Source organism: Thunnus albacares, chromosome 11 (assembly GCF_914725855.1).
Source record: "Thunnus albacares chromosome 11, fThuAlb1.1, whole genome shotgun sequence".
Lineage (NCBI taxonomy): Eukaryota > Metazoa > Chordata > Actinopteri > Scombriformes > Scombridae > Thunnus > Thunnus albacares.
Window position 1 is genome coordinate 13020666 of NC_058116.1, and position 25437 is coordinate 13046102.

Genomic DNA, 25437 nt, shown 5'->3' on the forward strand with positions numbered 1-25437 from the left:
TTACTTCAAATTGAATTGATAAAGTCATATTTATGGCACAAGAATCCATCCATGATAATATTCTTGGCTTTGAAGCATTGTAAATTACGTGAACACTGTTGCTAGGCAACTAACAACAAAATGGACGCTACTGTTTTGTAGCGTCCATTTTTCCTCTGTATGTTAGTGTTTTATTCCAATTTATTCCAATCTCAATTAATGCTTCAGCGTGATTAGTGGAGACTGAGATACACATTTAGTTATTCATAACTTCTCCTGGTTTGACTGCCCTGCTAGTCAGCAGGTCAGCAGTCAATAATATCTGTGACACAATTTAAGGATTTTCTCAACTTAATCAGTAACAGACCCCTTGTTGTTCAACTGCAAAGCTAGTGCTTAATGTCTGCAATGTAACTCGTAAACATGTCAATGATTTAATTGTAGATAAACAGATGTGATACCTGCAAGTGGGGACGTGTTAACCGTAATTACAATATGTGAAACCTTTCTGATAGGGCAGACCTTGACACAGCATCATTTGAAGAGAAGGATATACATACAATACACAACCTCACCAACTGCGTTTTTAAAATGTAGTAGCTCATTGAAGTTACTTTTGTTTTCTTCTGGCTTAATGTGTTAGCTATTAGTACTTTTCCCATTCCTAAAGAAGGGAATGTAGATAAGAAAAAAGAACGTACAACACTTGAAAGCCAAGCATATAATCATGGATGTATTCTTGTGCCATAAATATGACTTTATCAATTCAATTTGAAGGTAGTAATAGCACAATTAAAATAATTAACCTTGACTTTGGTGATCCGCTAAACTCTTGCTCATGAGTCATGAAGGTTACGTCATTTTCTGTCAATCGTCTGACAGGAGGCTGGTGTGCTGTACGGCTACTATTATATGTAGCTATTATAGTAAAAAGTACAGGCACTGGTATATATATTTTAACTATCCTTTTATTCTAAAAGTTGTAAAGAAAGCAAGAGAAGTTCATTTAACAAAGAAAAAAAATTCAGAGAACATCGGGGGGCATCGGAAGCAATATTTTTGAAAGGGGAGCGTTGAGGTGTTCTTGTGTGTGTCTGTTTTTTAATGCCGGTTTAGTCCTACATTCAAATGCACATTTACATAATTTCATCAGTAGACCTCCTCAGGGGTTTCCTATGTTTTTTCAGAGCGCTGTCAAGTTTTTTTCCTCCATTTTACGCGTGTAACTACATACAAATTTGTGTTTTGGGCTCTGAGTGCTTTGAAAATGTGGGTGACCTATGCTCAACACTGTACCTGAACGCCTCCTGTGTAGACACATGTGGAAACTGCTGAGTCTCTACTGTGGTTTACTGTCATTTATGGTCGCGCTAGCTTCTCTGTCTTTAGTTTAGCTTAGTTTGTAATGTCTTATTAAAATTTGTTAAAATCCTGTAAACTTGAAACAGCCTGTCCTCTCAACCAGCAGCAGAAGGAGGAGGAGGAGGAGGACAGGACGAAGATACTGAATGATGTCTGTGTTATTCATTCTTTCTAAACTTCACTCAGTATTTTAATATCAGGAATATACTCTTATTTCTTTCCTCTGGAGTTTCGTTCATTCCACCAATACAGTCAACAAAGCAACATGACACATCGCTTAAACTACCATCTCTGCTATTATCAGATCATTTTAACACCTGCTGACATAAACATGATGAAAACTGTTGGTTAGGTTACCTTTAGATGCTGAAAATAATGTGAATCAAGCTGATGAGTGAAGGTGAAATGAATCAGCAGCTTCAACCAGGAAACCAACCAGAAGAAGAACAAACATGTAACTCACAGCAGGAGGTTTGTAAGGTCTGTTGATTCACAAACATTCTCAGCTCTCTGTATTCATCTTTAACCTGAAGTGTTCTTAAAGGAAGTCTGATCACATAACAGAAGCTCTGAACTTTAGAACGAAAGTCAAATATTAACAGACAGTATAAACCTTTATCAGCTGGATCGTGTGTGCCTTTTATTCCAACAAGGAAATAAAAAGTGCCGAGATGGCATTAATGCAGTCTGTTGTACGTCTGTGATCTGTGCAAAACGTGACAATTACATTGTGGATAAGATAAGGATAAAATTCCAACCATACCTGTCCCTACAGCTGGCTGGTGGCTACATCCTGACTATGGCAGGATGAGAAAATTGCATTTCAAATCCATCCACTATAAGCCTGTTTTACCAAAGTTTTGTGATTGTTATATTTTATGACACACAGTGCGTTTTTTAATAAATATTGTAATGATAATAGTCCAAAATTGTGTGAAAATGCATAGTTTTTGACCTTTGACCTGGTTGCTTTATTTGACCCTGCAGATAAGATTATTTAATCAACAACAACAATCATATCATATCAGCAAAATAACACAGAACAATGACATGATTTTTTAAATGATATATAACACAGAATAATAATTAATATTAATATTCAGGGGAGACAATTAGCCTACATTTTAATTGATGGGGGGTGGTAAAGGACCTGGATAATGGATAGGGGGGTGCTGGCCCAAAAAAGGTTGAGAACCACTGGTCTAAGAAGTAAAGCAAAAACGCCCACAAGGAGGCAGGGATCATTTCATTGGTCAACACTACACCTAGCATTCTATTGGTAGAGGGATTTTGACAGGATTATTGCACAAAAAAATCTGAGAGCAGAGTAGAGGTCTGAGAGCAGACATTTCACGAGCGCACAGAAGCAGCCTGAGTACGAGGAGAAAGTCTGAAGCTGGAGCAGGAAATCTGTGCAAGGAACAATATATCTGAGTGCAAGCATAAGCAGAGTAGAAGCAGAGCAAATCTAAGAGCAAGCAGGGGCTATTTGAGAGCGAGGGCAGGATTTGGGGGAAAGAATTGCAAAATCTGAATGTGAAATCAATAAATCATGCTCTCTAATTGAAAGACCACACTCTTGAATAAAGACAGGGGGGGAAAAAAAGTCCCATAGAATGACAGCATGCACTCGAGCTGGCATGGACTCCACAAGATGGTGTAAAACCTGATGACCCCTGTTATCCCAGCAGGATTTGACAATGTTCCAAAGAACTTCTTGTGATTTCACAGAATGCTTGGCTTTCTCAGTCTTCAAGTGCCCCCATAAATGTTCAGTGGGGTTGAGGTCAGCTGACTGTGGAGGAAAGTCCATGACAGTCAGGATTCATTGGTCTTCAAGTAGATCTAGCAAAGCTTTGAGGTGTGTTTGGAGCCTTTATCCTGCTGCAGTATGAATCCTTCTCCACAAAGATGCAAACCATGTCTCTCCAGAATGGCGTGGTACTTCTCCTTGGTCAGGGTGGAGTCAATTCAGTGCAGGTGTCCAACTCCAGAGTAGGCAAAACACCCCTAAACTTGAATATTCCCGCCACCATGTTTCACTGTCGGTTTGATACACTGGGGTATCATTGTCTCTCCTGATTGTCTCCTAACATACACTCTTCTGTTACTGCCATAAATCTCTAACTTGGATTCATCAGTAAATAGGACTTTTTTCCAGTCATCCACTGTGAAATGCTGGTATTTCTCAGCCCACCCCAAGCGTTTGGCCGACCATCCATCCACAGGGAACATTTTTTTTTCCCATTTGAAAGTAATGTATATGTACTTGAAAAGTCAGAAATAAGAGTCAAAATAAAGAAATAAATTGCTCAAGTCAAGTGATTACTCAGGCTTTAGAGGTACTGAAGTGGTAAAATTTTGCTGTGATCATCTGTCAGATACTGTCAGGTTGTAGTAGTGACATTATCCATGTTTTTATAACAAGATGAGGGATAATTTTCACTGCAGTCGTATCACTATGAATGAACCTGCCAAAGTGTTCTTTCCGCTCAGAAATTTGGCAAACAAATTCATGCAATCACATTCATACATACAATATAGTGCATTTATTAACTGTTTGACTATTACTGACTATTACTATTTTTATGCTGGGTGTATTAATGGGTCAAAATACAAGGCTTGCAGAATGTAAAACAGGTTTAAGTAGTAGTGATATTTGTGAGGAATGTATTAAGAGAAGTGAAGGTACACACGACTGAAAAGTCTTCCACCAGTGTTGCAAGGCTGATGAGATAATTCACTACATTACTGGAACATCCAGTCACAGGAATGTCACCTCTGACACAGAGACATTTGGCCAAGCTGCCCTTTTGATTGAGACATCAAGGTATCAGTGAGGTTTTGACAGGGATGGAAATTAGCACCGGCCACCGGCCAAATGCTGGTGAATTAGTGAAGTGGCTGGTGAATGTGGCCGGTGGCATTCAATGGAGTTGTTCTACAAATGACCTGTGGAGGGCAGCGATACGACTATGCTGCATCTAGTCTGTCGCAAGTTTCGCTTCTAGCCTAACCTGACAGACTATTTTAACACTGTGGCTTCACATTGTGGGTGTAAAGAGAGCAGCTGATATCAGTTCGCCTTCACAAGAGGTGATTTTTTCAATGAGAAGTGGAGGAGAGCTGACTGTGGGGAGTTACGTGACTGGCTAGTTTTCGATGAGAGTAGTCTGTCGATGTTTTGCTCCCACTGTCGCCACCCGCTTCGGCCAGCAGCAAGACAGACAAAAGCTTTATTGTAGGCACCGAAAATTTGAAATTGGTGGCTATCAAGGACCACAAAGCCTCCAAATGCCACAAGGAGGTGATCTGCACTGTGTGTGAGTGGGAGAGAGAGAATTAAAAATGGATAACCATAAGTGAATAAATATTAATTTAATACTTTTTATTAATACTTTTTATGGGAAAATGTGTATTAGTTTTATTGTATTAGTTTGTTTGTTTTTTTACATGGCAAGACAAGCACATGATCAGTGTGATTACAAAATGGTGGCTGGTAAAATATATGAGTGGTTGGTAGAATTTAAGTTAATCATAATAAGCTAATTTCCAACACTGGGTTTTGACCAGACACAATGGGGGATGCATAGATTTTAGACATCAGAGTGAGAGCAGCCTGCAGAGGCCGGGTGGCTCCTTCCCTCAAACCTCAGCTGAGTTATTCTGATGCTTCTTGTCTTGTCTGCGAGTCCTGTTTAATTCAGAATCAAAGAGTATATTTGGGCAGTTTTGTTCCCATCGTCACTTGCAAAATGTGAGAGAGGGACAGAAAGAAAAGGAGAGGAAAGAGGGAAAGGAGGGAGAGAGAGAAAGCTGCAGCTTTGAAATGCTAAACAAGCCGCTCATTGTTCTTGGCCAGCTGCCTCACCCCCAAAAAACAAAACCTTAAGAGTTCGAACGTGGGTGTGTGAATGTATGTCGTGTATGTACGTGTGTTTCTGTCTGCCTGTGTAGGAGACGTAAAAGGAATCTTCACAGGGTTATACACACCTACAGCTGCTTGAGATCGTCATAGCTGGGGTCAGGGTAATGGTAAGTGACATAGGAAGAGAGGAAGAGAAACTTAGTCTGGGTGGATTCCTTCCAGGTGACATGATGTTACATGAATACAGTACAATCATGACACAGCTGCTGCAAATCACACACTTCTGAATGACAAATCTGATTTGGGATTAAAAAAGAAAGTGAGTGTCTCCTTTTTATATATATATATATATATATATATACACGATTCTGTGGTAACTTGTTGATTGGAAAACCACTAGTTTTAACAAAAATGAGCTGAGTTGAGATGAAACAATTGGTTGGTTAATGATGGTAAGCTGAATATCTTTGGGTTTGGGACGGTTGGTCGGATAAAACAAGTGAACTGACAGTTTCACCTTACACTCTAGGAATTTGTGAGAGGTGTTTTTAACTAAACAATTATATATTAAGAGCAAATGAGTGGCAGATTTATTTCAAAATATTGTTGACCACATACTGAACTAAGGGTGGGAGATATGGTGTCTGAAAAAAAATCTTTAGTAGTATGGATACCATGGACAAGCAGAATGGGTGTAATTCAACTTTTAGGACCAGTGAAGGACAACATTTAAAATACAGTGCATCATAAAGCCATTATCTAGTCTCATATTTCATTACTGATATATGAATGGGTTGCCTCTTCCAGTTCTACATCACAGCTTGTATTCGAGCCATTGTGGACGTTAGCTTTTCCTCAGTGTATCTGTCTACTGTATCCAGAAACTCAGAGGATCTGTTCCAGCCAGCATGGCAGACAATCACAGCAGCTATCAAAGCCAGTTCCTGAAACCTGTTCTTCAGCTGGACACAAGATGAAAGAAGAAGGCGGCTTCTTTCAACAAGCACCTCTATTATCCACATCTTAGTATCAAAATAGTGGTTTGTGTTAAAACATGTTACTTCACCAGTTCACTGAGGAGCTTCAGGAAGTAGCTCCAGTTCACCATATCAATGTATTATGAGAACTGGATAACTTGTTCCACAGTGGTGCCACATTCATTTCAATGAAAGTTGCTCACAAATGCCACAGATTTTTCAGGCTTCTGCATTTGTAAGCCAATGGAGCACCCTTCTCTGGTTGTTATTGAGACACACAGAAAAATGTTATCACTGCTTTAACAGCACATTCTTTTGCAATAACTGTGTATGGGAAAAAGTCCAATGGGCCACAGGGCGTCACGGAGCGTGCAATTCCAACTGTGGCCACTATAACAAGATTGCCTCACAGTCCAGCGCTTTTATTGACGGCTTGGTTCATCTCTGGTGTTGCCCTCCATTGTGCATTCAAAGGCCAAAACCGCCACCAAAAGTATCACCAAAGACAGTTTCCTAGTAACACCCATGATGCAACCGGGTCTGCATTCATCCCATTTCTGCCAACAACCAATTTCAGCAATTGCCTGAAACTAACGTATACTTTGGTATTGGATAAAATATCTGAACTAGTCTGACATTCAGGTCACCTGGGAAGTTTTATATTTTCCAATTGGAAAAAAAGATCTTTGAATCAACCTTATAGTCGGAATTTAAAGTAGGATATGTGGGAATTTTTTGTAAGCTCTCTTATCTCTAACATGACATCAACAAGTGCTCAAGCATATAAAAAAAATGGAAAACACGGAGGAGAATCTGTCAACAGCCCAAGGTATCAACTTAATGAACACAATCAGTTGTCAAGATGGTAAAAAGTGGGACAACAAAGCCGGTTTTAAATGACCAGAATTCTCCTTTAAACTTGAGTTGAACCAACTTTTTGCCTTCTTTTACCTTCTCTCATCTTCTCCAATGTTAGGTGTAGCTTGAGAGATCATTGCAAAAAATACTTGATGTGTTGACAGTTTATCACAGGGGACATCTGAGAAATCAAAGACTCTATGGTGCTGAACACCATCTGCTTGTAGAAATCAAATATTTAACACTCATTTACTTGGACGCCTCCAACTCCAGCTTTCATTGACTTCTAATAATGCGTTGACTTACCAGATGAGTCCCTTGGAGAAAGAAATATTTCTAGGTTGAGAAACCACTGGCGTAAAACTCGTGCAATGTTAAGTCCAAAAGGTCGACCAGGCATTTGTTGCTAATTCAGTAGCTTATGTCTGCACAACAATTAGGCCAAAGTCCTCCAGTTCTTACGTTTAGCCGACTTATTGACACCAGATTTCATAAACCCTGTTTTCCTTTGAACAGCAACATAACAATGAACAATCCACACAGACAGGAACGGACCAACGCTTCGACACCCATATCTAGGACAGGAGAGTTATTGGGTTTGGGATGCATCACTGTGTGCAAGTGTGTGTGTGTGTGTGTGTGTGTGTGTGTGTCCTAGTCCACCCATTGGTTTCCCAGTGCCAAGCCCCGGAGGAGAGGCTCGATCTCAAGCCTCACCCCACTGACACACATCACCATCACGTCACAGTCCTGAAACACCGTCAACATTCCTTGACAGCCGCATTTTTTCTTACACATGACCAAATGTGTGCCTGCAAGCGAGGCAGGAAAGGGTGTAGCTAGGTAGGTGTCTCCAGCCAGGTTATTAGTCATCAATAATGTGGAAATTTAAGTTAAAAAAAGAGAATTTAAGTGAGCTGGAGCAGTCTAATAATCTCAAATGTGTGTCATGCAGCCTTTTAAACTAGGAACACATCAATATAAGCTATATTAGATTATGATAAACTCCCATATAATATATAGTGTCATATTACCACATCATTAACACATGTATTGTTCAGCTCTAATAGGGACATTTGAATACTTGAACAAAGGATATCTGCAGTCTATTACACACGTACACAGTGGTATAATGCTGCCAGTTTGCAACGAGACACTTTGACATAAAGCAGGCAGTGGAAAGGTGAGTGAGTGCAATATGGCTTGAAATCAAAGTAGATGTAATATGAAGCAGGAATTATATAGATTTGGTGGTTGATGTTAAATATGTACTTCACAAGTGTGCTTGGATATCGCCAGCCTCCCTTGTTCAGCAGGTAGGCCCAGTGAGTCGCATATGGCTTCATCTCTGCAGCCAGTCTATAACCAGCCTCCGGCTCGGTGCCACTGTGGCTTCATGTACAGGATACTCTGTGTCACTCTCTCCAGCCGTCGCGACGTCTGATCTCGACATGCCCCATAGACTATAAGATCAGTAATCCCCCCACCCCCCCCCACCTCTCCCGGATCACGTCAGTTTCGCCCCTCAAACTATGGGCGCACCTTCCGTTTTGACAGTTGCGTAATAGACTGGCCCTATCGTTTTAACTCTATTACGCATACGGCTGGGTGCTATGTAGTAATACCGCTGTGAGATCTAATCTACAAATGGACAATAATCGGAACGGATCTGCGGTAAAAGGAGAGGGCTTGGTTTCTGACCTGGGCCGGTGCCAACCCCTACCTTCCTCTGGCCCGGCCCTGCCCGGCGCGGCCTGCTAACCCCGGCCAGGCTGACCGGCCCCGGGGCGGCGCGTCAGAGCGCAGCGGTCTGCGCTCACACACCGAGGCGAGCACTATGTGTGTGTGTGTGTGTGTGTGTGTGCGTGTGTTTGTGCGTGCATGTGTGTGTGTGTGTCAGTCTCAGTCAGTGACACGGTTATATGACAGGGGCTAAGCTAATCGGCAGCTAACGTCATGCACGCCTGACACATTTTCAGCCCTGTTAGTGAGAAGACATGAGCGAGGATGTGCAGCCCTTACCGGGCCTGCTGCATGCAGAGAGGGAAGGCTACTGTAGGATTGCAGGGATGTACTTACTGCTGACTTTCATGCTGCCGAAAGCTGAGGGCTGCGGCACTGGTTTGCAGCTCTCCGCGAAGGATGTGGTCCTGGGCCGACCCGACATGATCCAATCCCTTTGATTCTCGGACTCTCGGAGACTTGTGACTCTCTACACGGCAGGGCTGGTCGGTTCTCCGAACCTTCTCATCCAAAAAGGATGACAGTAAATGAATAACACTATAATTCACAGGGGGGAGGAAGGCAGACAGAAAGCGATCCCTTTATCCCACAATCCTTCACACTAGTTCGTCTCACCTAATAAACTACCCTTTCTTTCCCACCAGCGGTCAATCAGAGCATCATTTCTTCCGTATATTCCTCGTTTTCTTTCAATGGGCCTCTAAAGACACGTCTCCGACTAAAATAGTCATGAATCTGGCCTCTCCCTGTGGGCCCCCCGATTAAAAACCAATTGAGATTTCTTTCTGGATGCGGATTGAATTTCACAAAGATGAAGAAGGGTGAGATCAGGTGTTCAGAGAGCGGATCCGGTGCGGATCACGGGCAAATGCGGCGTTTTCTTGGCGATTCAGGACGCATGCAGTTCCTCTTCATATCCCGATGTGGAGGCTCAGTGATCCGACTGCCATGGCGGCTCCCTCGCTATACGCTAGCCTACAGAGACCGTCCGACGGAAAATCTGCCTTCTTCTGCGACTTCAGCGGCTCTGCGGTGAATCCAAATCTGCCCTTGCCGCCGTCAAATTTCGGTGTCTTGACCGAGGCCCCGGGGCGGCGAGCTCTTCAGAAAATGATGGTCTTAAGGTACAGAGTGCGACGATACTGAATTTCTTTTTTTTTATTCCTTCCCCATAGGTTTCAGGCTCGCTGTCTTTGTCGCTACGCCCGATAGCTACGCCATTTCCGTAAAAGGTTATCGGGATGTGTCTGCTATGAGGGAAGGAGGTGCACGCTGCTGACGTAAACCGAGACGGGGAATATGAAAACTGTGAACGCGCAAAAGGTGAATCTGGGGTGGCCAATTGGACCAATCAGAGAGGGTATCCTTTAGAAATGGGCGTTTACAGTTTTCCTTTAGACCAATCAGAACGTGGCTCTTGAACACCACATGGCACAATTTGCTTGGCACCGCCTACACGACTTCAAAGGCTTTTTTTCCACGCCGCTACGGGAACAATGGGCGGATCTGCTCTCGGGATTGATGACTTTGTCGTCCAATGGAGCTCCGAAATCAGACTGTCAGTACAAACGGACCCAGCTGTCACAGAGCACCGGTGGTCATGCAGCACTGTTGCTATGTCAGTTGCAAAACGCCTGTCCTCTATTTTCCTCTCACACCTATTTATGCACGCGGCTCCGGGCACATCCATTTAATTTGTGTCATAATGCTTAGGAATTATAATAATGTGTGTGCATATGTGCATGGCAGCCTTGTCACTAGAGCTCTTTATCCAGCTTCACCCCATATAAGGCATCTTTTATAACGGGAATGCGAGGCTGTGACTAATTAATAGTAAATAAATACTTCATGTATATGTATTTTTCTGTTCTTTCCCAAATCACCATATCACTCTCTTTGCACTACTCTCATTCCAACAATATATATCTTTAGCCATTTTTCCATCAAATGTAAATGGTCTTATGGTCCAATCAAATCAAACTATTGTTATTCATTACTTTTTACAGATCTGTAAAATATTAGTAAAAGAGTTATTAACCATTAATGAATCCACTGCACACATATCATGTAAATATTCACAAGTGCACTAAATGTGTATTAATCCGCCACTGAAAACAGTCCCCAACAAACACACTGTTTTCTTCTGTTTGAGTAATGTTTGCTTAAAACTAAAGTGTCCAGCTGTTATAGGAAATCACTGAGCCTTTTCTAAAACTGAAACTAAATATATATGTGGTAAGTTTCTAATGATTTACATCTTCAGAAGGGACCATTGGATTTGGGGCTAAGAGCAACAAAAAGGGAAGTCGACTTACTACAAAGTGGTAAAGTTTATGCTCCTCTGGTATTTAAAACCACTTGAGGTGAGGTATCCAAGATCAAATCAAATCAAAAATGTGGTGCATGCAAAGACTTAGAAAGAGATGAGGGGGTGAGAGTGTGTGTGATTGATTCACAGCTATTTTTATTCTACAATTTCTCAACATGTCACATCTTAAACAGAGTGCAGGCCACTCATCTTAGCTTGACAGGAAAGTCTTTCCTCCTGCACAACAAAACTGGTAGTGTGTCTTTTGTGTGGTCTGTATGTCCTCTGTTATGCTCGACATCAAAGGGAATTTCTCCCAGGCTTCTTCAATGGTTCATATGCAGAATGAAGAGCAAAATCAGGCAGCAGAGCAGAAGTAATGCAAGACACTGTATTCCCTTCATGGCAACACTTCCCCCGGCAAACACGCTTTCCCATTAGTGAAAGGAAAAAGTGCAGAGAGACAGACAGGAGATAGTGGAGGGAGTGAGACAGACAAGCTAGACAGGAAAGAGAAATATAAAAATACATATCAATAAATATCATGAAAACTCCTGAAAGACTCTGTAGATTAATTGTTAACTATTTTGGTTGATTAAGTGATTTAGCTTTTACCATGAAAAAGCAAATGAAGGTCAGGTTTAGTATTTAGCACCAATTCAATGCTGGATAACCGAAAAGGCAAAGTGGGCAAGTTATTACTGTCTTATAGAGGGGCCTTCTTAATAGCATTAATATTTCAGTTGATATTATACGTACATGTTGTTAAACTAATTTATATTAAATCAAATTATAACAAATTAACTGACATACAGTCAATAGGGTATTCCAACATAGAAACACTGTCTGGTTTCTGCTCTCTCTTGCATGAAGTCAGTGATTTATACACTTTCTGTTTAAGCTGTTCATGCTGTGAGGCTCCTCTCCAGAAGATGCAGAATGAACATGAAGTGGTGCAGAGGTACTTCTGAAAGTAAACAAATGAGGGCTTGAGGGTCAGCAGGTCTCCCTTTCTCTTATACATGACACACACTCCAGATAACTGTGACTGTTGAACAATAAATACTCTTGATGAGTCAGGACAATAATACTGACATCATATTTAAATGTAGAAATGTGAAAGCAGAGACCTGTCTGCACCATGCTGACAGTGTGGGCGTGGTGTCCCATAAACCAGCTGTACATGGGAAGCAAGTACAGTCTATACATAGTCTGTATAGACTGTGAGGGGTAAATTATAAAGCAACAATCAGCTGGTACAATAAAACAGCATAGCAACATTTTAAGGAATGTATATGACAATGTAAAAAGGAGACAGAAAGTCATTCTGTACATCAAAACATCTACAAATAAATATTAAAATAAATATTTGCAAAATAGCTGTTGTGCACATTTTTACTGTTGAGTGAAAACCTTTTTACTTTGCATTCTGGGTCTTGCATTATAAATTATGCTTCATTAACCTTTAGCCCATGAAACACCTTCGAAATAGATCCGGTAATTTAAAAAAAGAATGCATTAATGCCAGCTGCAAATATACTGCATGTATTTTTCTTAACATCAGACTTATGGAATGTGAGGGTTTTCTTCTGACAGCAAAAATACACATCTAATGCCATAAGTAATATTAAAAACTAAACACTGTGTGCTTTTGAGCTACAAAGGTTTTCACAAATCTAACAGTCTCATGAGTAAAACCACTCCTTCCCACTGTGCACAGCTCAAGAATATCAACCCATTGAAAGTTTAAACTTTCTTTGTATAGAATGCAAAACACATTGAAAGATTCAGTCAAGTCATAGATGCACATTAGCTTTATAGGTGCTGAACTTTGTGCCTCGTCTTATCCTCAAAGCTAATTTTATACAATGTTTCTCGGGGAATGAATTCAAGTGGTGGAAATGGATGAACATGTAAAGTGCAGTGTGTTCATACAAAAGTGGGTTTGATGTCTTCTTTGAACACCACAGGGTGTGGGGAGCGGTAGAGGCTGTAGCCTTCGTACTCGCTGTCCGAGGAATCAGAAGAAGTGTCTGAGGACAGGAGCGAGCCCCGCTGCAGGCAGGAGTCACAATAGGGACGGTGGTAGTAACAGTAGTCTGTTGAGCTGCTAGAGTCTGAGTCCCAGTACCCACAGGAGTCTCTAATGCGTCTACGGTGCTGCTTATTATCATCACTCGCTTCCACGTCAGGTGTGTGACCATGATCTGCACATGGCGAGACTGAACATCTGTGAGACCTACTAACACACCTCCGACATTTTCTTATCACTTCATGCCCTTCTGTCTCCTCATCCTCCTCCCCTTCCTCCACCTCAAGATCGCTGTTGTGAACTTGGCGGAGGGTGCTGTCCACAGTGACTCCCTCAGGATGCTTGTCTTGATTCTGGGCTTCACAGTTTTCCCTCGTCTTCCCACAAACAGCAGCCTCCGAACCTGTGTAGAAGCAAGGCGGGGCCAAACCTCTTCTGGAGGAGTGGAAGGGCGGTCGACGTTTCCTCATCGCATAGGGAGAGATGCTGGGGTAGCTGAAGACTACAGGTGGGCGAGGGGAGCGTGGTGTCCGCGGGGAGAGCGGGGAAAGTGCAGAGGCTTCTATAAATTTTAGCTGAGAAGGCGTCCTGGCTGTCTGACTGGGAGATTTGAGTGCAGTTTCAATGACTGCATCCACACTCAGTTCTTGGAGAATCTCCTGCAACTGCTCGCTGCTGACAAAACCAGTCAGTCTGGCGTTGGGTCCCAGCGGGGATGTTAGGCCGCTGTAATTGCTGAAGGATTGTAGGGAGGTAACAAAATCAACTGTCTCTTTTGCTGTCCTGACTAAACCAGGGGACTGGAGAGACGCAGGCTGTTTGAAATCCTCCACTCTTCTAGATTCAGCTGTGTCTCTGCCTATGGGACCAGCAACGGAGGCAGTCCTCTGATTTTCACCCGCATCAGGGAGAGGAGAGGAGGCAGCAGCGGGGGTGGTGGAGTTCGGAGCAGGGGCAGAAGGCGGTAGAGCATTAGACGACGATGAAACAGCGGCAGCAGTGAGGCGAGGGGAGAGATGAGGGGCTGAGAGTCTGGATTTTGTGCCTATGTGAGGTAGAGGAGAAGAGGGGCCGTCAGACTGTAGCTCTGTGGTCTGAGTGGAGGAGGAGTTGAGGTTTGTGGCGGAAGAGTCCATTTCCTGTTCCCCAGGTGGTTGGCTGGCTGACATGAGACGCAGGAGTTTATCTTTGGCGTTGTTCACCTGCTCCTGCAGACTGTCAATCACTGCGTTCTTCTGAAAGTTGTAACAGGAAACACAAGTTGAAGGGGAAAGTTTTGTTTGGAAAAATCTACCTTTAAACAAATCTCCTGCCTTTGGATGGTTTTTAAATCGACACAGACAGTGTTGCCAAGCTCCACTGCTGTCAAGTTATTTTTAACTCCATCTAAATTACAGTCTTCTCAGTCAATTTCCAATGAAAGCTATTTGCAATTTGATGGTTAACTGCATGTCTCAGCTGTATGTCTCAGTGACTTATTGTCACCATATCCCTCTGTTGACTCCAATTTAAAAAGGCTTATAAAAGAATAATCTTAGGCAACTTTAAGTCTGAAGATGTTGATAATGTGTCTTGTATGAAAATCAGTGTCATCAGAAGAAAGAAAACATGCTGTTATTTTTAACAATGCTTTGTATGTGCAGACAACACCAAGAATAATGTTAAAGAGAAGGGTGACTTCGATCAGTGATGTCAAATTAGAACAAAAAAAGATTTATGTAGCTTGAAATAATGTGACATTCATTGGACAAGCTCATATGAATGATATTTTTTTGATTTTCTTATAGAAAAAGAGTGATTCAGTACCTCATTAATGAGTTTTTTCATGGAGTTGTTCTCCCCCAGCAGGTAGTAGATCTCATCCTGGCTGTACACAGAGGGCTGGCTCTTGCTGGGGCTGCTGAAATACTTGGCCATCTGACTCGGGTTGTTCTGATCTTCTTCAAACTGCCGCCACTGGGTCAGCTGCATGTTGGTCAATGTGAGGAGAAAAAAATGTATAGAACGTTACTGTAACTTTCAGCTATATACAATACACACACCGGTAATAAAGGTTCCCAGGGTGATTTGACATGAGATCTTTTGACCAGGTGTGTTTGAGCTTATTGCTCACCATTAAAATATTTCCTTCCTTTCCTTAAGAGGCATTCCTTTACTGTAACATAAACCCACTGCCAGACACTTAGAGAGTCATAAACCTGTTTGCAACAGCCTACGTAGTTTTGACTCATAAACACTTGCTGCCTGAGTCACACTCCACTGATAGACATGGCAAACTGACACGCATATGGAAAAGGGAGGTGTGGGCACCACAATCACTCATAGAATTGACTTGTTTTGTCAAAACAAAAAGGGAAAGCCATACAAGCATTTGTCATTCATCTGTCTGTCTCACACATATGTCTATGTTTATTTTCTGTCTGTCTGAATGATTGTGGCTGTTTTTCACTGCTGATTTCCAGACATAGTATCCTATGATTAGATGACAGTTCTGCCTAAACAATAATATCCCCCTCCCTGGTGGTTAATGCCTTAGTGATGCTGCTAAAGAACTGTCATCACCAGAAACATTGGAGATGTCAGCTGTGTTTTTCCAAGCATGTAGAAGGGATCCTGCACATTCCCCCCAGAACTTGCAGCAGAAACATTTGAGAGAAAATAGCTAAATATGCTTTTTCATCCTCTTTGTCAGGACTTTCATGCATCTTAAGGTGTTTTAATTACCTGAGGCACAAACAGCATGCAGTTGGTAGCCAGTGTGCAGATGAAAATGGCTCCAGCCACAGTGCTGTAGACCAGGTTGGGCCAAGCCTGCAGGAAAATGGACACAGGGACGGCTACAGACGAGGAGAGGGTGACCAAAGTGACAGCTGTTATGATGGTGGGAGACTGGTTGACTGGAGGGTGGCTGACGTTGCTGGTCAGCCCAGCCAGGTAAGTCCCATAGAGGAGAAGACAACCCTAAAGAGAGGTGCAGAGACAAAGTTAAGACAAAGGGGGGAAATTTAAAGCAACATGTTAGATGTTGAGTTCTCTAATAATCACTGGAGATGATATTTTGTCTTTAAGCAATAAATGATTTCATGAATTAAGAAATAGTGCAACTGCCCGTAGTGATTTTGTGTTTATATATACATTGTCTGGTATAGGGCAGTAAGCAGTACCACATGATGGCTGCATGATGTAGCATCATACATAACATTTGTCAAAACATGTTCACTTCATCTTCTGTCATTGCACAAGTTTGTCATTCAATACTAAATATTTTAGTTCATCTTGGGGATGCAGCAATCCATGTGACTTCACCATCTGAAGGTCCTGTAATAATATATATCAGTTATGTTATATGAAGAAACCTCACTTTCCCCATAGAGACTCTCGAGTTTGTTATCTTATACATTAGAACAAAGTAATTGACTTCCTTCATTGTCAAATTGACTTCCTATTCAACCTGACTTCCTACCTGACTTCCCATTCAAATTAATTGAATTTGAATAGAACAGAGATTACTCACCTTCTGAACAGCTATAATAATAACCCACAGATCCGAGTATACAGACGAGCAGGAGTCCAGCTGAGACAACGAGTAGGAAACATCTTTTTCTACCACCTAGATCAGGGAAAAGCATACACAATCAAACCCAGTTATATTTGTCTATGTCACAATTACATTACAGAATTAATCACATTACATTTTGAAGCTGCAATCTATTCTTATAAAATCAGGGTTTCTGCAATTTAAACATTCAGAACAAAGACTGCTTATCAGCAATGCAAAATCATCATGAAATTATACCTTGATGACAGCGCTGACAGATCGTGAACACCTGATGGGGTCTGTGAGGTTCCAGGCAGTGAGAACCAGCAGGTCCACCGCAATCAACAGAAACACCATGCCCATCAGCTGGATGTCTCGGATGATCTGAGACAGAGAGTAAAGTCGGCAATCACATCCCTGTCATACAGTTACAAAACAAATTTACTCATTTCATCCATACAGCATTTTCAACCATGGAATCCAGTCAGATATTGTCAGATACCAGTAAGTCTCTTTTCAAAGTGACACCTCAAAGAAAGTAGTACTAGTACTAATGAATCATTTTCAACAACAGATCTTATCAGTGCAACACTTGACCTGAAAATGTCCGTCATGCATAATCTTTTGCTGTCTTTATTCAAATTTTTGTCTCCAGTACTTCCTCTTACCACTTTCAACCAATGTCTGTATTGCTTCCACATGCAGAAAACCAATTTAGGACTGTTCATCAAATAAACATATAAAAATGCCTCTTGAAAACCCAGGAAGGGTGCACTTAATGCATCCTGGATCACATAAAATAAACACAATACAAGGTTGTAGCTGCTGGAAACAGCCAGCACAACGAAGAGGGAAGAGGTGCATGCCTACCACTCTCTTGTCAGGAACCCGCTGGGTAAACACTCTGTACAGTCGCCACGTCTTCCCCAAAATAGGGCCAAACACCAGGGTACTGCCGACACAAAGAGTCCACATCCGAGCCTGTAGGGGAGAGCACTGTAATATTATCCAACAATCATTTATCCAACAGTGTAATGGAGTATTGAGGATGACCGATGTGCTTACTTGTAGTACAGCTGTAGATGCTCCACCTTGAGGGTGTGTTCGTTCGTCAAAAGCAAATAGGAAGCCACTGATATAGGTGAGGACGCTCCCAAAGAGAGTCAGGACATTCAGGTTGGGACTGGACATCTTCACTATCCTGATAATACCACACATGCATACGTACACACAATGAATCAATACATTTTTTGTGTTTGTCTCTTTGTGTTTATATATATATATATATATATGTATATATTTCACTTCGCACCCTACCTGTTGTTTTTGAAGCGCAGTGTGAAGAGGAGGAAGCAGAAGGCCAGCAGGATGCCACAGGAGAGCAGTGTCCACACCACAGCACTTAGCACTGGGGAGAGGGAACGCCTTGGAAGCTCCACGGCCATCTGCACACACATGCACATGTAAACCTCTTGAAATCACATCTAAAATATTACAGAAGTAGCTTGTTCACACATACATGATTTGATTATTTGATCGTTCATTATGTGTATTCTAAACCCTGATTTTTGCGATCGATAGATGTAAAATACAAAAGAAGCACACAGTATTCGTCTGAGTAAACAAATCTTTATTAAGGCAAATGGAGCAACAAACATCACGCTTAAGTTTTGCTGACTTTAATCTAAAAAAAAAAAAAAAAACATAAAATAACTGAAAGCATTCAAAATGGGAGATGAAAAAAATGTTCTGAGATTTTAGATGCTGACAGGCGAGATGATCAGAGGGGCTGAGTTGATACCATCATGATTACGTCGGGGGCTAAAGTAGGGAAAAAGTTTTTCACTGAATGAGTATCCAGTGAATGAATATATATGAGAAGCAGAGTCCACGTTGTAAAAAGAAACCTGCCCCGACTCCAGATCCACATACACCCCGACTCTCTGCGGCCTCTCAACCAGTGGCACACAGATAGGAGTGCTGCTGAGGACCCAGTAGCTCTTGTCCTTTCTAAGCCCCAAGCTCCAGTAGCCTCTTTCAGGGTTTAGTATATTCCCTCCTTTTCTGTTGGCAGACTCAAGTCCAACTCCGATGTCCCACTCCGTCTTTCCTTTCACCTGGACCTCATAATAGAACCTACCAGAGGAGAAACCCTCCTTTCCCAAAACACTAACACCGGGGTAAAACCTCTCTGAGTTGTCGGGGAGGCTAAGCGCTACATTGCTGTGATAGACCTGTTTCTTGTTTTCTGATAGCACCAGTTTGGGATGAGCGGTATCAGGGTCCAGCGTCACATCCACAGCACACTGCTGAGCCCTCTGAAATTCTGTCTCACACAGCCTTTTCACTTCAGCCTTTACTGTCTCCTCCAGCTGACATGCTACTCTCCTGACTGCTCTCCTCACTGCGCCCACATAAACAGCACTTTCTACACTGACGTCAGACCAATCTTTGGTGGCTGGCAGCGTGGAGAAAGCTGGAAAACTCTGCAGGAGGTAGAAGTCGTCTTCGGTGTGAGAGAGCTGCTCCAGCTCAGTGCTTTTCCGCTTCAGCTCATCAACCTCCTGTTCCAGTTCCACGATGAGCCCGTTGGCCCTGCTTTCAACTTGCCTCTGCTTTGCACCAATCCCTTCCACCACCTCAGCTTTGCCTCTGTGGATGGACTGGAGCAGTTTGGTGAAGACTTGTAAACTCTCCTCAATCTCTTTTTCTGTGTTCCCTCTGCTGAGCTGCGTGGTTTGTTTGATTTCACTGATTTTCTGCAGTCGGTCATGGATCATTTTTTCCACCACTGCATGTATCCTTCCGATTTGAGCTCTCTTGTTTCTGCTTTCACCCTCAATAGGAACAGTGTGATGAGCCTTGTGGTCTTTCTTAACACAGATCTGGCACACGTACGCCTGGTCAGTGTTACAGAACCGGTCCAGGAGTTTCTCGTGCTTCTGACACATTCTGTCTTGCATGTTCATCATGGGGTTGACCAGGTGGTGTTTCTTGAAGGTGCCTAGAACATGATGGGGCTCCAGGTGAGTCTCACAGAATGAGGCAAGACAGTCCAGACAGGATTTAAGAGCTTTGACCCTTTTCCCAATGCACACATCACATGAAACATCTCCTTTATGGCCAGAGGATTGGCCCTCAGTACTGGTTTCATTTTCCTCTCTCTTTTCCACCGACTTCTTGAAGTGAGAAGCCACCTCTGATATGAAGGTGTTAACTTTGAGCTCAGGCCTCCTGTAGAACTTCTGCTTGCACACGGGGCACTGTGACAGATTAGCGCACTGCCAGTAACTTTGTATGCAATCCCTGCAGAAGTTGTGCCCACAAGGAGTGGAGACCGGTTGGTTGAATAAATCCAGACAGATGGGGCAAAGAAGCTGCTCCTCAGACAGCACACTGCCAGCAGTCGCCATATCTGGGAACACATCCAGAAAGAAAGCAGGTGGGATTTTATGGAATAAGTTGGCACCAGTCCTTGTGTTTTTTTTTTCCAGTATACTAATAGGCTTAGAAACAGTTGTGCCTGGTGAGCTGTCTATGTCCATGAATAGCAACAAATCCATGGTGTTACATTTCATCAAAGGATATTTCATTTGAGTTGAATGGATTTCATATCAGCTGACTGACTTTGACATACGATAACAAGGAAATATTGTTATATTACAATAAAATAAAATAAAACTGAACATTAAAACACGATCTTGTCAGATAAACCATTACAATAACAAAACACACACAGCTCAGCTAACTGTTCCTTTCCCCTTGAGGGAAGATGATATCTATACTATGACAGCATTGCATGCATAAATCAACTCCATGAAGGAAACCAAAGCAACAACTCACCTCGATTCTATGAACAGTTGTGGAGCCAAAAGGAGACTGTCAGAGAGCGTTGGTGTTCCCTCATACACCGTCTCTACTACTTATGTTTCTATTTAGAAAGTCATATTAGACTTTCTTGTGCCCGCCTCATGTTGCTGGGCTGTTCTCACTCTTCTCTTAAAGGGACAGGTGGCGGTGACGATACTAAACATAGCTTCACTAGTCCATTCCCATTACCTTTCCTGATCTGACTTGTCAAGTGGTAAATAACACCTTTCAAGTGTGTTCTCCTTTGATATATTTTGTTTGGGTTGGTGCTTTCAGTCATGTAACACAGGGTTAGGTAAGTGCAGTGGATAGGGAGACAAACACTTTTACCAATAACTTAAAGTAAAAAAGTCATTTTAAAACCTTAATTATATTGTATGTGATGCAGTCTTGTGTCATGTATTTCACATTTCATAATTAATCAATTTGTTACAAGCAGTGTCAAAATAATGGACTACACATTCAACTGAAGTATGGCCATATGTAAGCCTTATAGATATGTTCACCCTTTAACCTTCTGAAGTTGCCAAAAATATTCTGTTGGTCAGTCATGGTGGATGTCATTAAACTGAATCTGCCAACATGTATGAGCCTGTATATATGTCAGCACTGTGTGTGTGTGTGTGTGTGTGTGTGTGTGTGTGTGTATTTATATATACATGTACGAGTGTGTGTGTGTGGGTACGTGTGTGCGAGCAGTAGCAATTGCATACTTAAGAGAGGAACACTATATTTCTGTACATGCTATTTTTGGATTTCAGTATGTTATTGCGTGTCTAGTGCATCATGGGTATGTGTGATTACCGTGCTGAGACTGCATAGTCTCTGCAGAATGTTGAGGCCCTCCTGCCTGTTGACCCCTGAGTGGATGAAGCAGAGTGGGGAATCACACTGTGAGCTGCAGTTCTGCTCAGGCTCCATGATTGGCCCCAGTCTGTCCTCTTTCACATGCACATCCTGAGGAGCAAACAGGTGATATGACAGATATGATGTCATGTCCAATAAAGAAACTAACCTACAACCATTGAGATGACAAACCCATGAATCCCTTATTCTCAGTTTGGTCATAACATTTCTACTCTACTCTACCTTTATACCTTAATAATTAGATCACACACTGAACTCAAAGGGCACTAGAGACCAGGGGAGCATATTTTGTGTGATTTCCTGCATCTTCAGGTCTATAATTCACTAAATAGCTGTAAGACTTGTAGCCACCACAGTGTGGTGCTCTCCTCTGAGAGGACAAGTGATGAGAGCATGGGTGTAATTTTGCCATGCACTGATATAAGACCAACAATTTTTTACACCAGTAGCACAAATAAACACAAAGACTCATGTTATAATTAAAACAAAAATGCACAAATAATAAGTATTTCCCACCATAATCCAAATTGAGAACTTGGCCTGTGTGGTAGGAAGCATGTGTGTTTCTGCTTATCTTTAATAGCCACTAGCATGACATCATTAGAGGTGAACCTGCCAACACAGGATCACACTCTGCACACACATCTGTGCAGAAGGCGAAAGACAGAGTGAGATGAGAGAAAATGTTGCAGTTGCGATATACTAAAGCTATCATTTTCAGTTTCACTGAAGATCGCATTATCTGCAGTCAGCCTGGTTATATTTAAGGCATCCAAGACTGAACACATAAACTTTGGAAAGTATCACCAAACAACAGTTTGTCACTCTTGCCACAGGCATTTTTATGAGACTACCTGTGCTGCACTGACATGTTACAGATGTAATTATGCAGCATGGTATCACTTGATAGTCTGAGCTGTAACTAGTACAGACTGAACGTCTGGTCACGGAAAATGCTGCAGTGACTCAGCTATATGTTGTTGAGACGATGTAAGACCACTTGTATCAATACAAATTTGCAGACAGGTGAGTGTTTATGTGAGCAGCGTATTATTAGGCATTGCATGTCTCGTCATTGTCTGTAGAATGACTAAGATACCTGAAGGGCTCAGGGATAATTGGATTATGGATCCATAAAAAGGAAATCTGTATCCAAAAAGAAACTGGATTGGGTCATTGGAAAGAAAATATACAACAATAACATGAGACATAAAGATAATCTATTTGAAAGGTTTTTTTTAGGTGTAAGTTAAGCCCAAAGTGAACTATTTTCAAAAATTAATGGTGTCAACAGAACAATGAAGGCCTCTGGGCAGCATATCTGGGAAATGTCTGGAGTTCCTGTTCATGTCCTGTCGTCACTTTCCAAGTTTAGATCACAGTTCTGCTGCTTCCCGCAGGAAAAGCCGGCTAGGAGAGAGGCATTTCCGCCAGTTTTTCAAACTCCTGCGTCCATAGGTTTAGGATTAGGTGAGAACCCGCCACCCTGCGGAGGTCAACAAAGGTCAGCCAACATCCAGCAGTGGGGGTCATTTTGTAAGCAGCGAGAACAGGGCCCATCCCCAGCCTGAGTTAAGTTTTATGGACATGTTTTGACAGTTCAGAATAGTCATAAGCACTGTCTTTTGAGGTCCTGAGGCTAAACCACAAGTAATACCTGAGCTACCTGTGGGCTTGGGAGTCTTACTTACAGTAAATGTAGGGCAGGCCTAACCTGTGCAGTTTAGCTTTCCCTTGCTCACTTCCCCATAGGCTTCTCTTTAAACCTAATTTTTATTTCATTTATTGAACCATCAGGAATATTGTAATATTTATGACAGGGCTTTAAGCTCAGATAGAAAGAATTGAGTTTTTATGCTTGCCATTTAGCATTAAACCTCTCTGTTTCGCTTTGGAGATTAGAGTGGTGTAACCATGGGTGCTGCAAGATGTAAAGCCCGGTTCAGAAGCCAATATTGAAACATTCCTCCTCAGCCGGTAATCCGTTTATAAGTTTATTCTTTAAGCTGAGTTAGAATGCAATTACTGGGATCATTTCTGGGCACAATGCGCATTTTACAGGCTGGTGCCATAAATAAGTCACCCAAATGTGGTATAATTAATTTCATCAAAAGATAGTTAAGATCTGCTTTAGGAAACCATTTGGCTATTTGAGGCAAAACTCTTGAGGAGACGCACCTCACTTGTCGGGGTTTTCACATAAAATTTTATGAATTATTAGTCCACTAATGATCAATAAAGGTAATTTAGAATTATTATAAGAAAAAGTAAAATTACATATTATTCATTTTAGAATGAATCACTGATGGAGTATCACATACTGCTGAAAATTTGACATCTTTGTAAGTTTCCATCAGCAGCGGGTTTATCAATAAGCTAGTTGATTTAAGCGATTTCATCCGGTGAAAGAGATGCTTAACATGCGCTCACTCACAGCTGCATCAATGCAGCTGCACGATAAAATATCAAAGTTATGGATTAAACTACTACAACAGTAAAGAAATAAAGAAAATAAACCAAATAAGAAGAGAGGGGGGGAAAAAAAGCAAACCTCGGTGTCCAAAGCGCATGGAGGATCCCGATGCCTCCAGCTCCAGGCTCCATGGCGCAAGACTCAGAAACCTTTTGATGAAACTGGAAAATATATGAATAGATGATATATTATGTAACATTGCTACATAGGTCCCATCGCTGCACACTTGGAATTAATCCACACGACTTGCTCTGTTCGTCAAAGTGTTCACAGGTCCTGTCACTCAGGAAAAGTTCACCAGACTGCCGGAGTTTTCATTTGAACGTGGAGGGAGGGAGACGTGTGTGTCAGAGGAGGGAGGTGAGTGTGTGTATGTGTTTGTGTGTGTGTGTGTGTGTGTGTGTGTGTGTGTGTGTGTGTGTGTGTGTGTGTGTGCTCTTTCTCTCTCTGTCTCTTTCCCTCTTGTAAGCTTTCCAGCTCCAAGTGCCCACCAAACTGGTTTCAGAGTGTGATGTGACCCATGTGGGGCAGCAGCTACAGGGATGTGACAGTGTGGGTGCAGCATGTTTCAGGGGCCTCTGGGGACTGGGTGGCATATGGGACAGGACGGCACATTCTGTGTCCACAGTGCAAATAAATACACTGAATAACAGCACTTGTTTTAATGGAAAGAGAAACACACGCCGTCTCTATTTTGAGATACTGGCAACATAATTCTGTAGCAGGCTGGGAGAAATTAAGGATCAAAAGACAGTTTCTCTCTGCGTGCAGTGAGCCAGCAGAAATATTTCTGCATTTGTTCCGCCAGCCATAAGGAGCATAAAGGTATTATTAAGACGTCACAGAGATTTACAGTGTGAGCCTCCATACAGGGTCATTCCTGATGAGGGAGTGTCACCACAGACTGACAGATGTAAGAGGGGAAACACAGACACACGGAGACATTATTGAAGAATAGAAGAATATGTGGATATTGACTTATCCAGTCATCAACCCCACCCCACACCCCCCATTCATTCACACACTTCTTGCTCCTGAATCAGCGCAGTATATGCTCACTGTTTCTGCTGCAGCTTCTCCCTGGGCTTTAACACAAATAAAAACCACATGGGAATTAAAACAAATCTTATTTTCAAACACAGGAATCTCACAGTAGCTGTCCAGTAATCAACCATGAGTTCCACCTTAACTTTATCGAGCCCTCGAGGAAAAGAGAAGACAGGTGAAATATAGAACACACACAAACTTGAACATAAGATATATAAAGCAATATCAAATATCAGAATGGATTGACTTTATTATGCACAAATTCCTTGGCGTTACAATGAGTGAGAAGGTGCAATAACACTTTTCAAAACTGAATCAACTACAGTTGCTTTATGCAAGATTTTACTATAAGAGATGAGAATTGTTTTATAAAGAATCAGCTGGCAGCTGTAAACGCATAAAAAGGGATTAATGTCATCAGGTCAAGCATCAAGACCAAATAATTACTTGTGTCTATTTGGATCTTTACTGTTGTGTTTCGGAAGGTGGTTTACTTGCACACACATTCAGGTAAA

At 42.0% G+C, this 25437-nt stretch overlaps 2 protein-coding genes across 4 annotated transcripts in view; both read right to left on the bottom strand.

Moving 5' to 3' along the window:
- Positions 1-10519, bottom strand: part of gsk3ba (glycogen synthase kinase 3 beta, genome duplicate a) — a 38956-nt gene extending 28437 nt beyond the window's left edge. The window contains exons 1-2 of one of the 2 annotated variants that reach the window (XM_044365944.1): positions 9403-10519; positions 9124-9287 (exon numbers count right to left, since the gene is read on the bottom strand). In XM_044365944.1, coding sequence (XP_044221879.1) covers positions 9124-9211 — 88 coding nt within the window. In that variant the 5' untranslated portion in view covers positions 9212-9287; positions 9403-10519. Of the gene's footprint in view, positions 1-9123 lie in introns of both variants that reach the window. The other variant, XM_044365945.1, reaches the window with a different exon arrangement.
- Positions 10520-12658: 2139 nt separating this feature from the next.
- On the bottom strand, positions 12659-24246 carry gpr156 (G protein-coupled receptor 156). Of its 2 annotated transcripts, none has more exons than XM_044365926.1 (10): positions 23954-24246; positions 21340-21492; positions 17983-18110; positions 17731-17866; positions 17536-17646; positions 16924-17049; positions 16642-16737; positions 15852-16088; positions 14934-15092; positions 12659-14362 (listed from the first exon to the last, which is right to left on the bottom strand). In XM_044365926.1, the coding sequence occupies exons 2-10, from the start codon at positions 21454-21456 to the stop codon at positions 13025-13027; spliced, it is 2448 nt and encodes an 815-aa protein (XP_044221861.1). In that variant the 5' UTR covers positions 21457-21492; positions 23954-24246; the 3' UTR covers positions 12659-13024. The 2 variants fall into 2 exon arrangements, with proteins under 2 accessions (XP_044221861.1, XP_044221862.1); XM_044365927.1 differs by lacking the exons at positions 21340-21492; positions 23954-24246 and adding exons at positions 18853-20080; positions 20509-21083 and having other exon boundaries at positions 17983-18090.
- Between the last annotated feature and the right edge of the window lie 1191 nt (positions 24247-25437).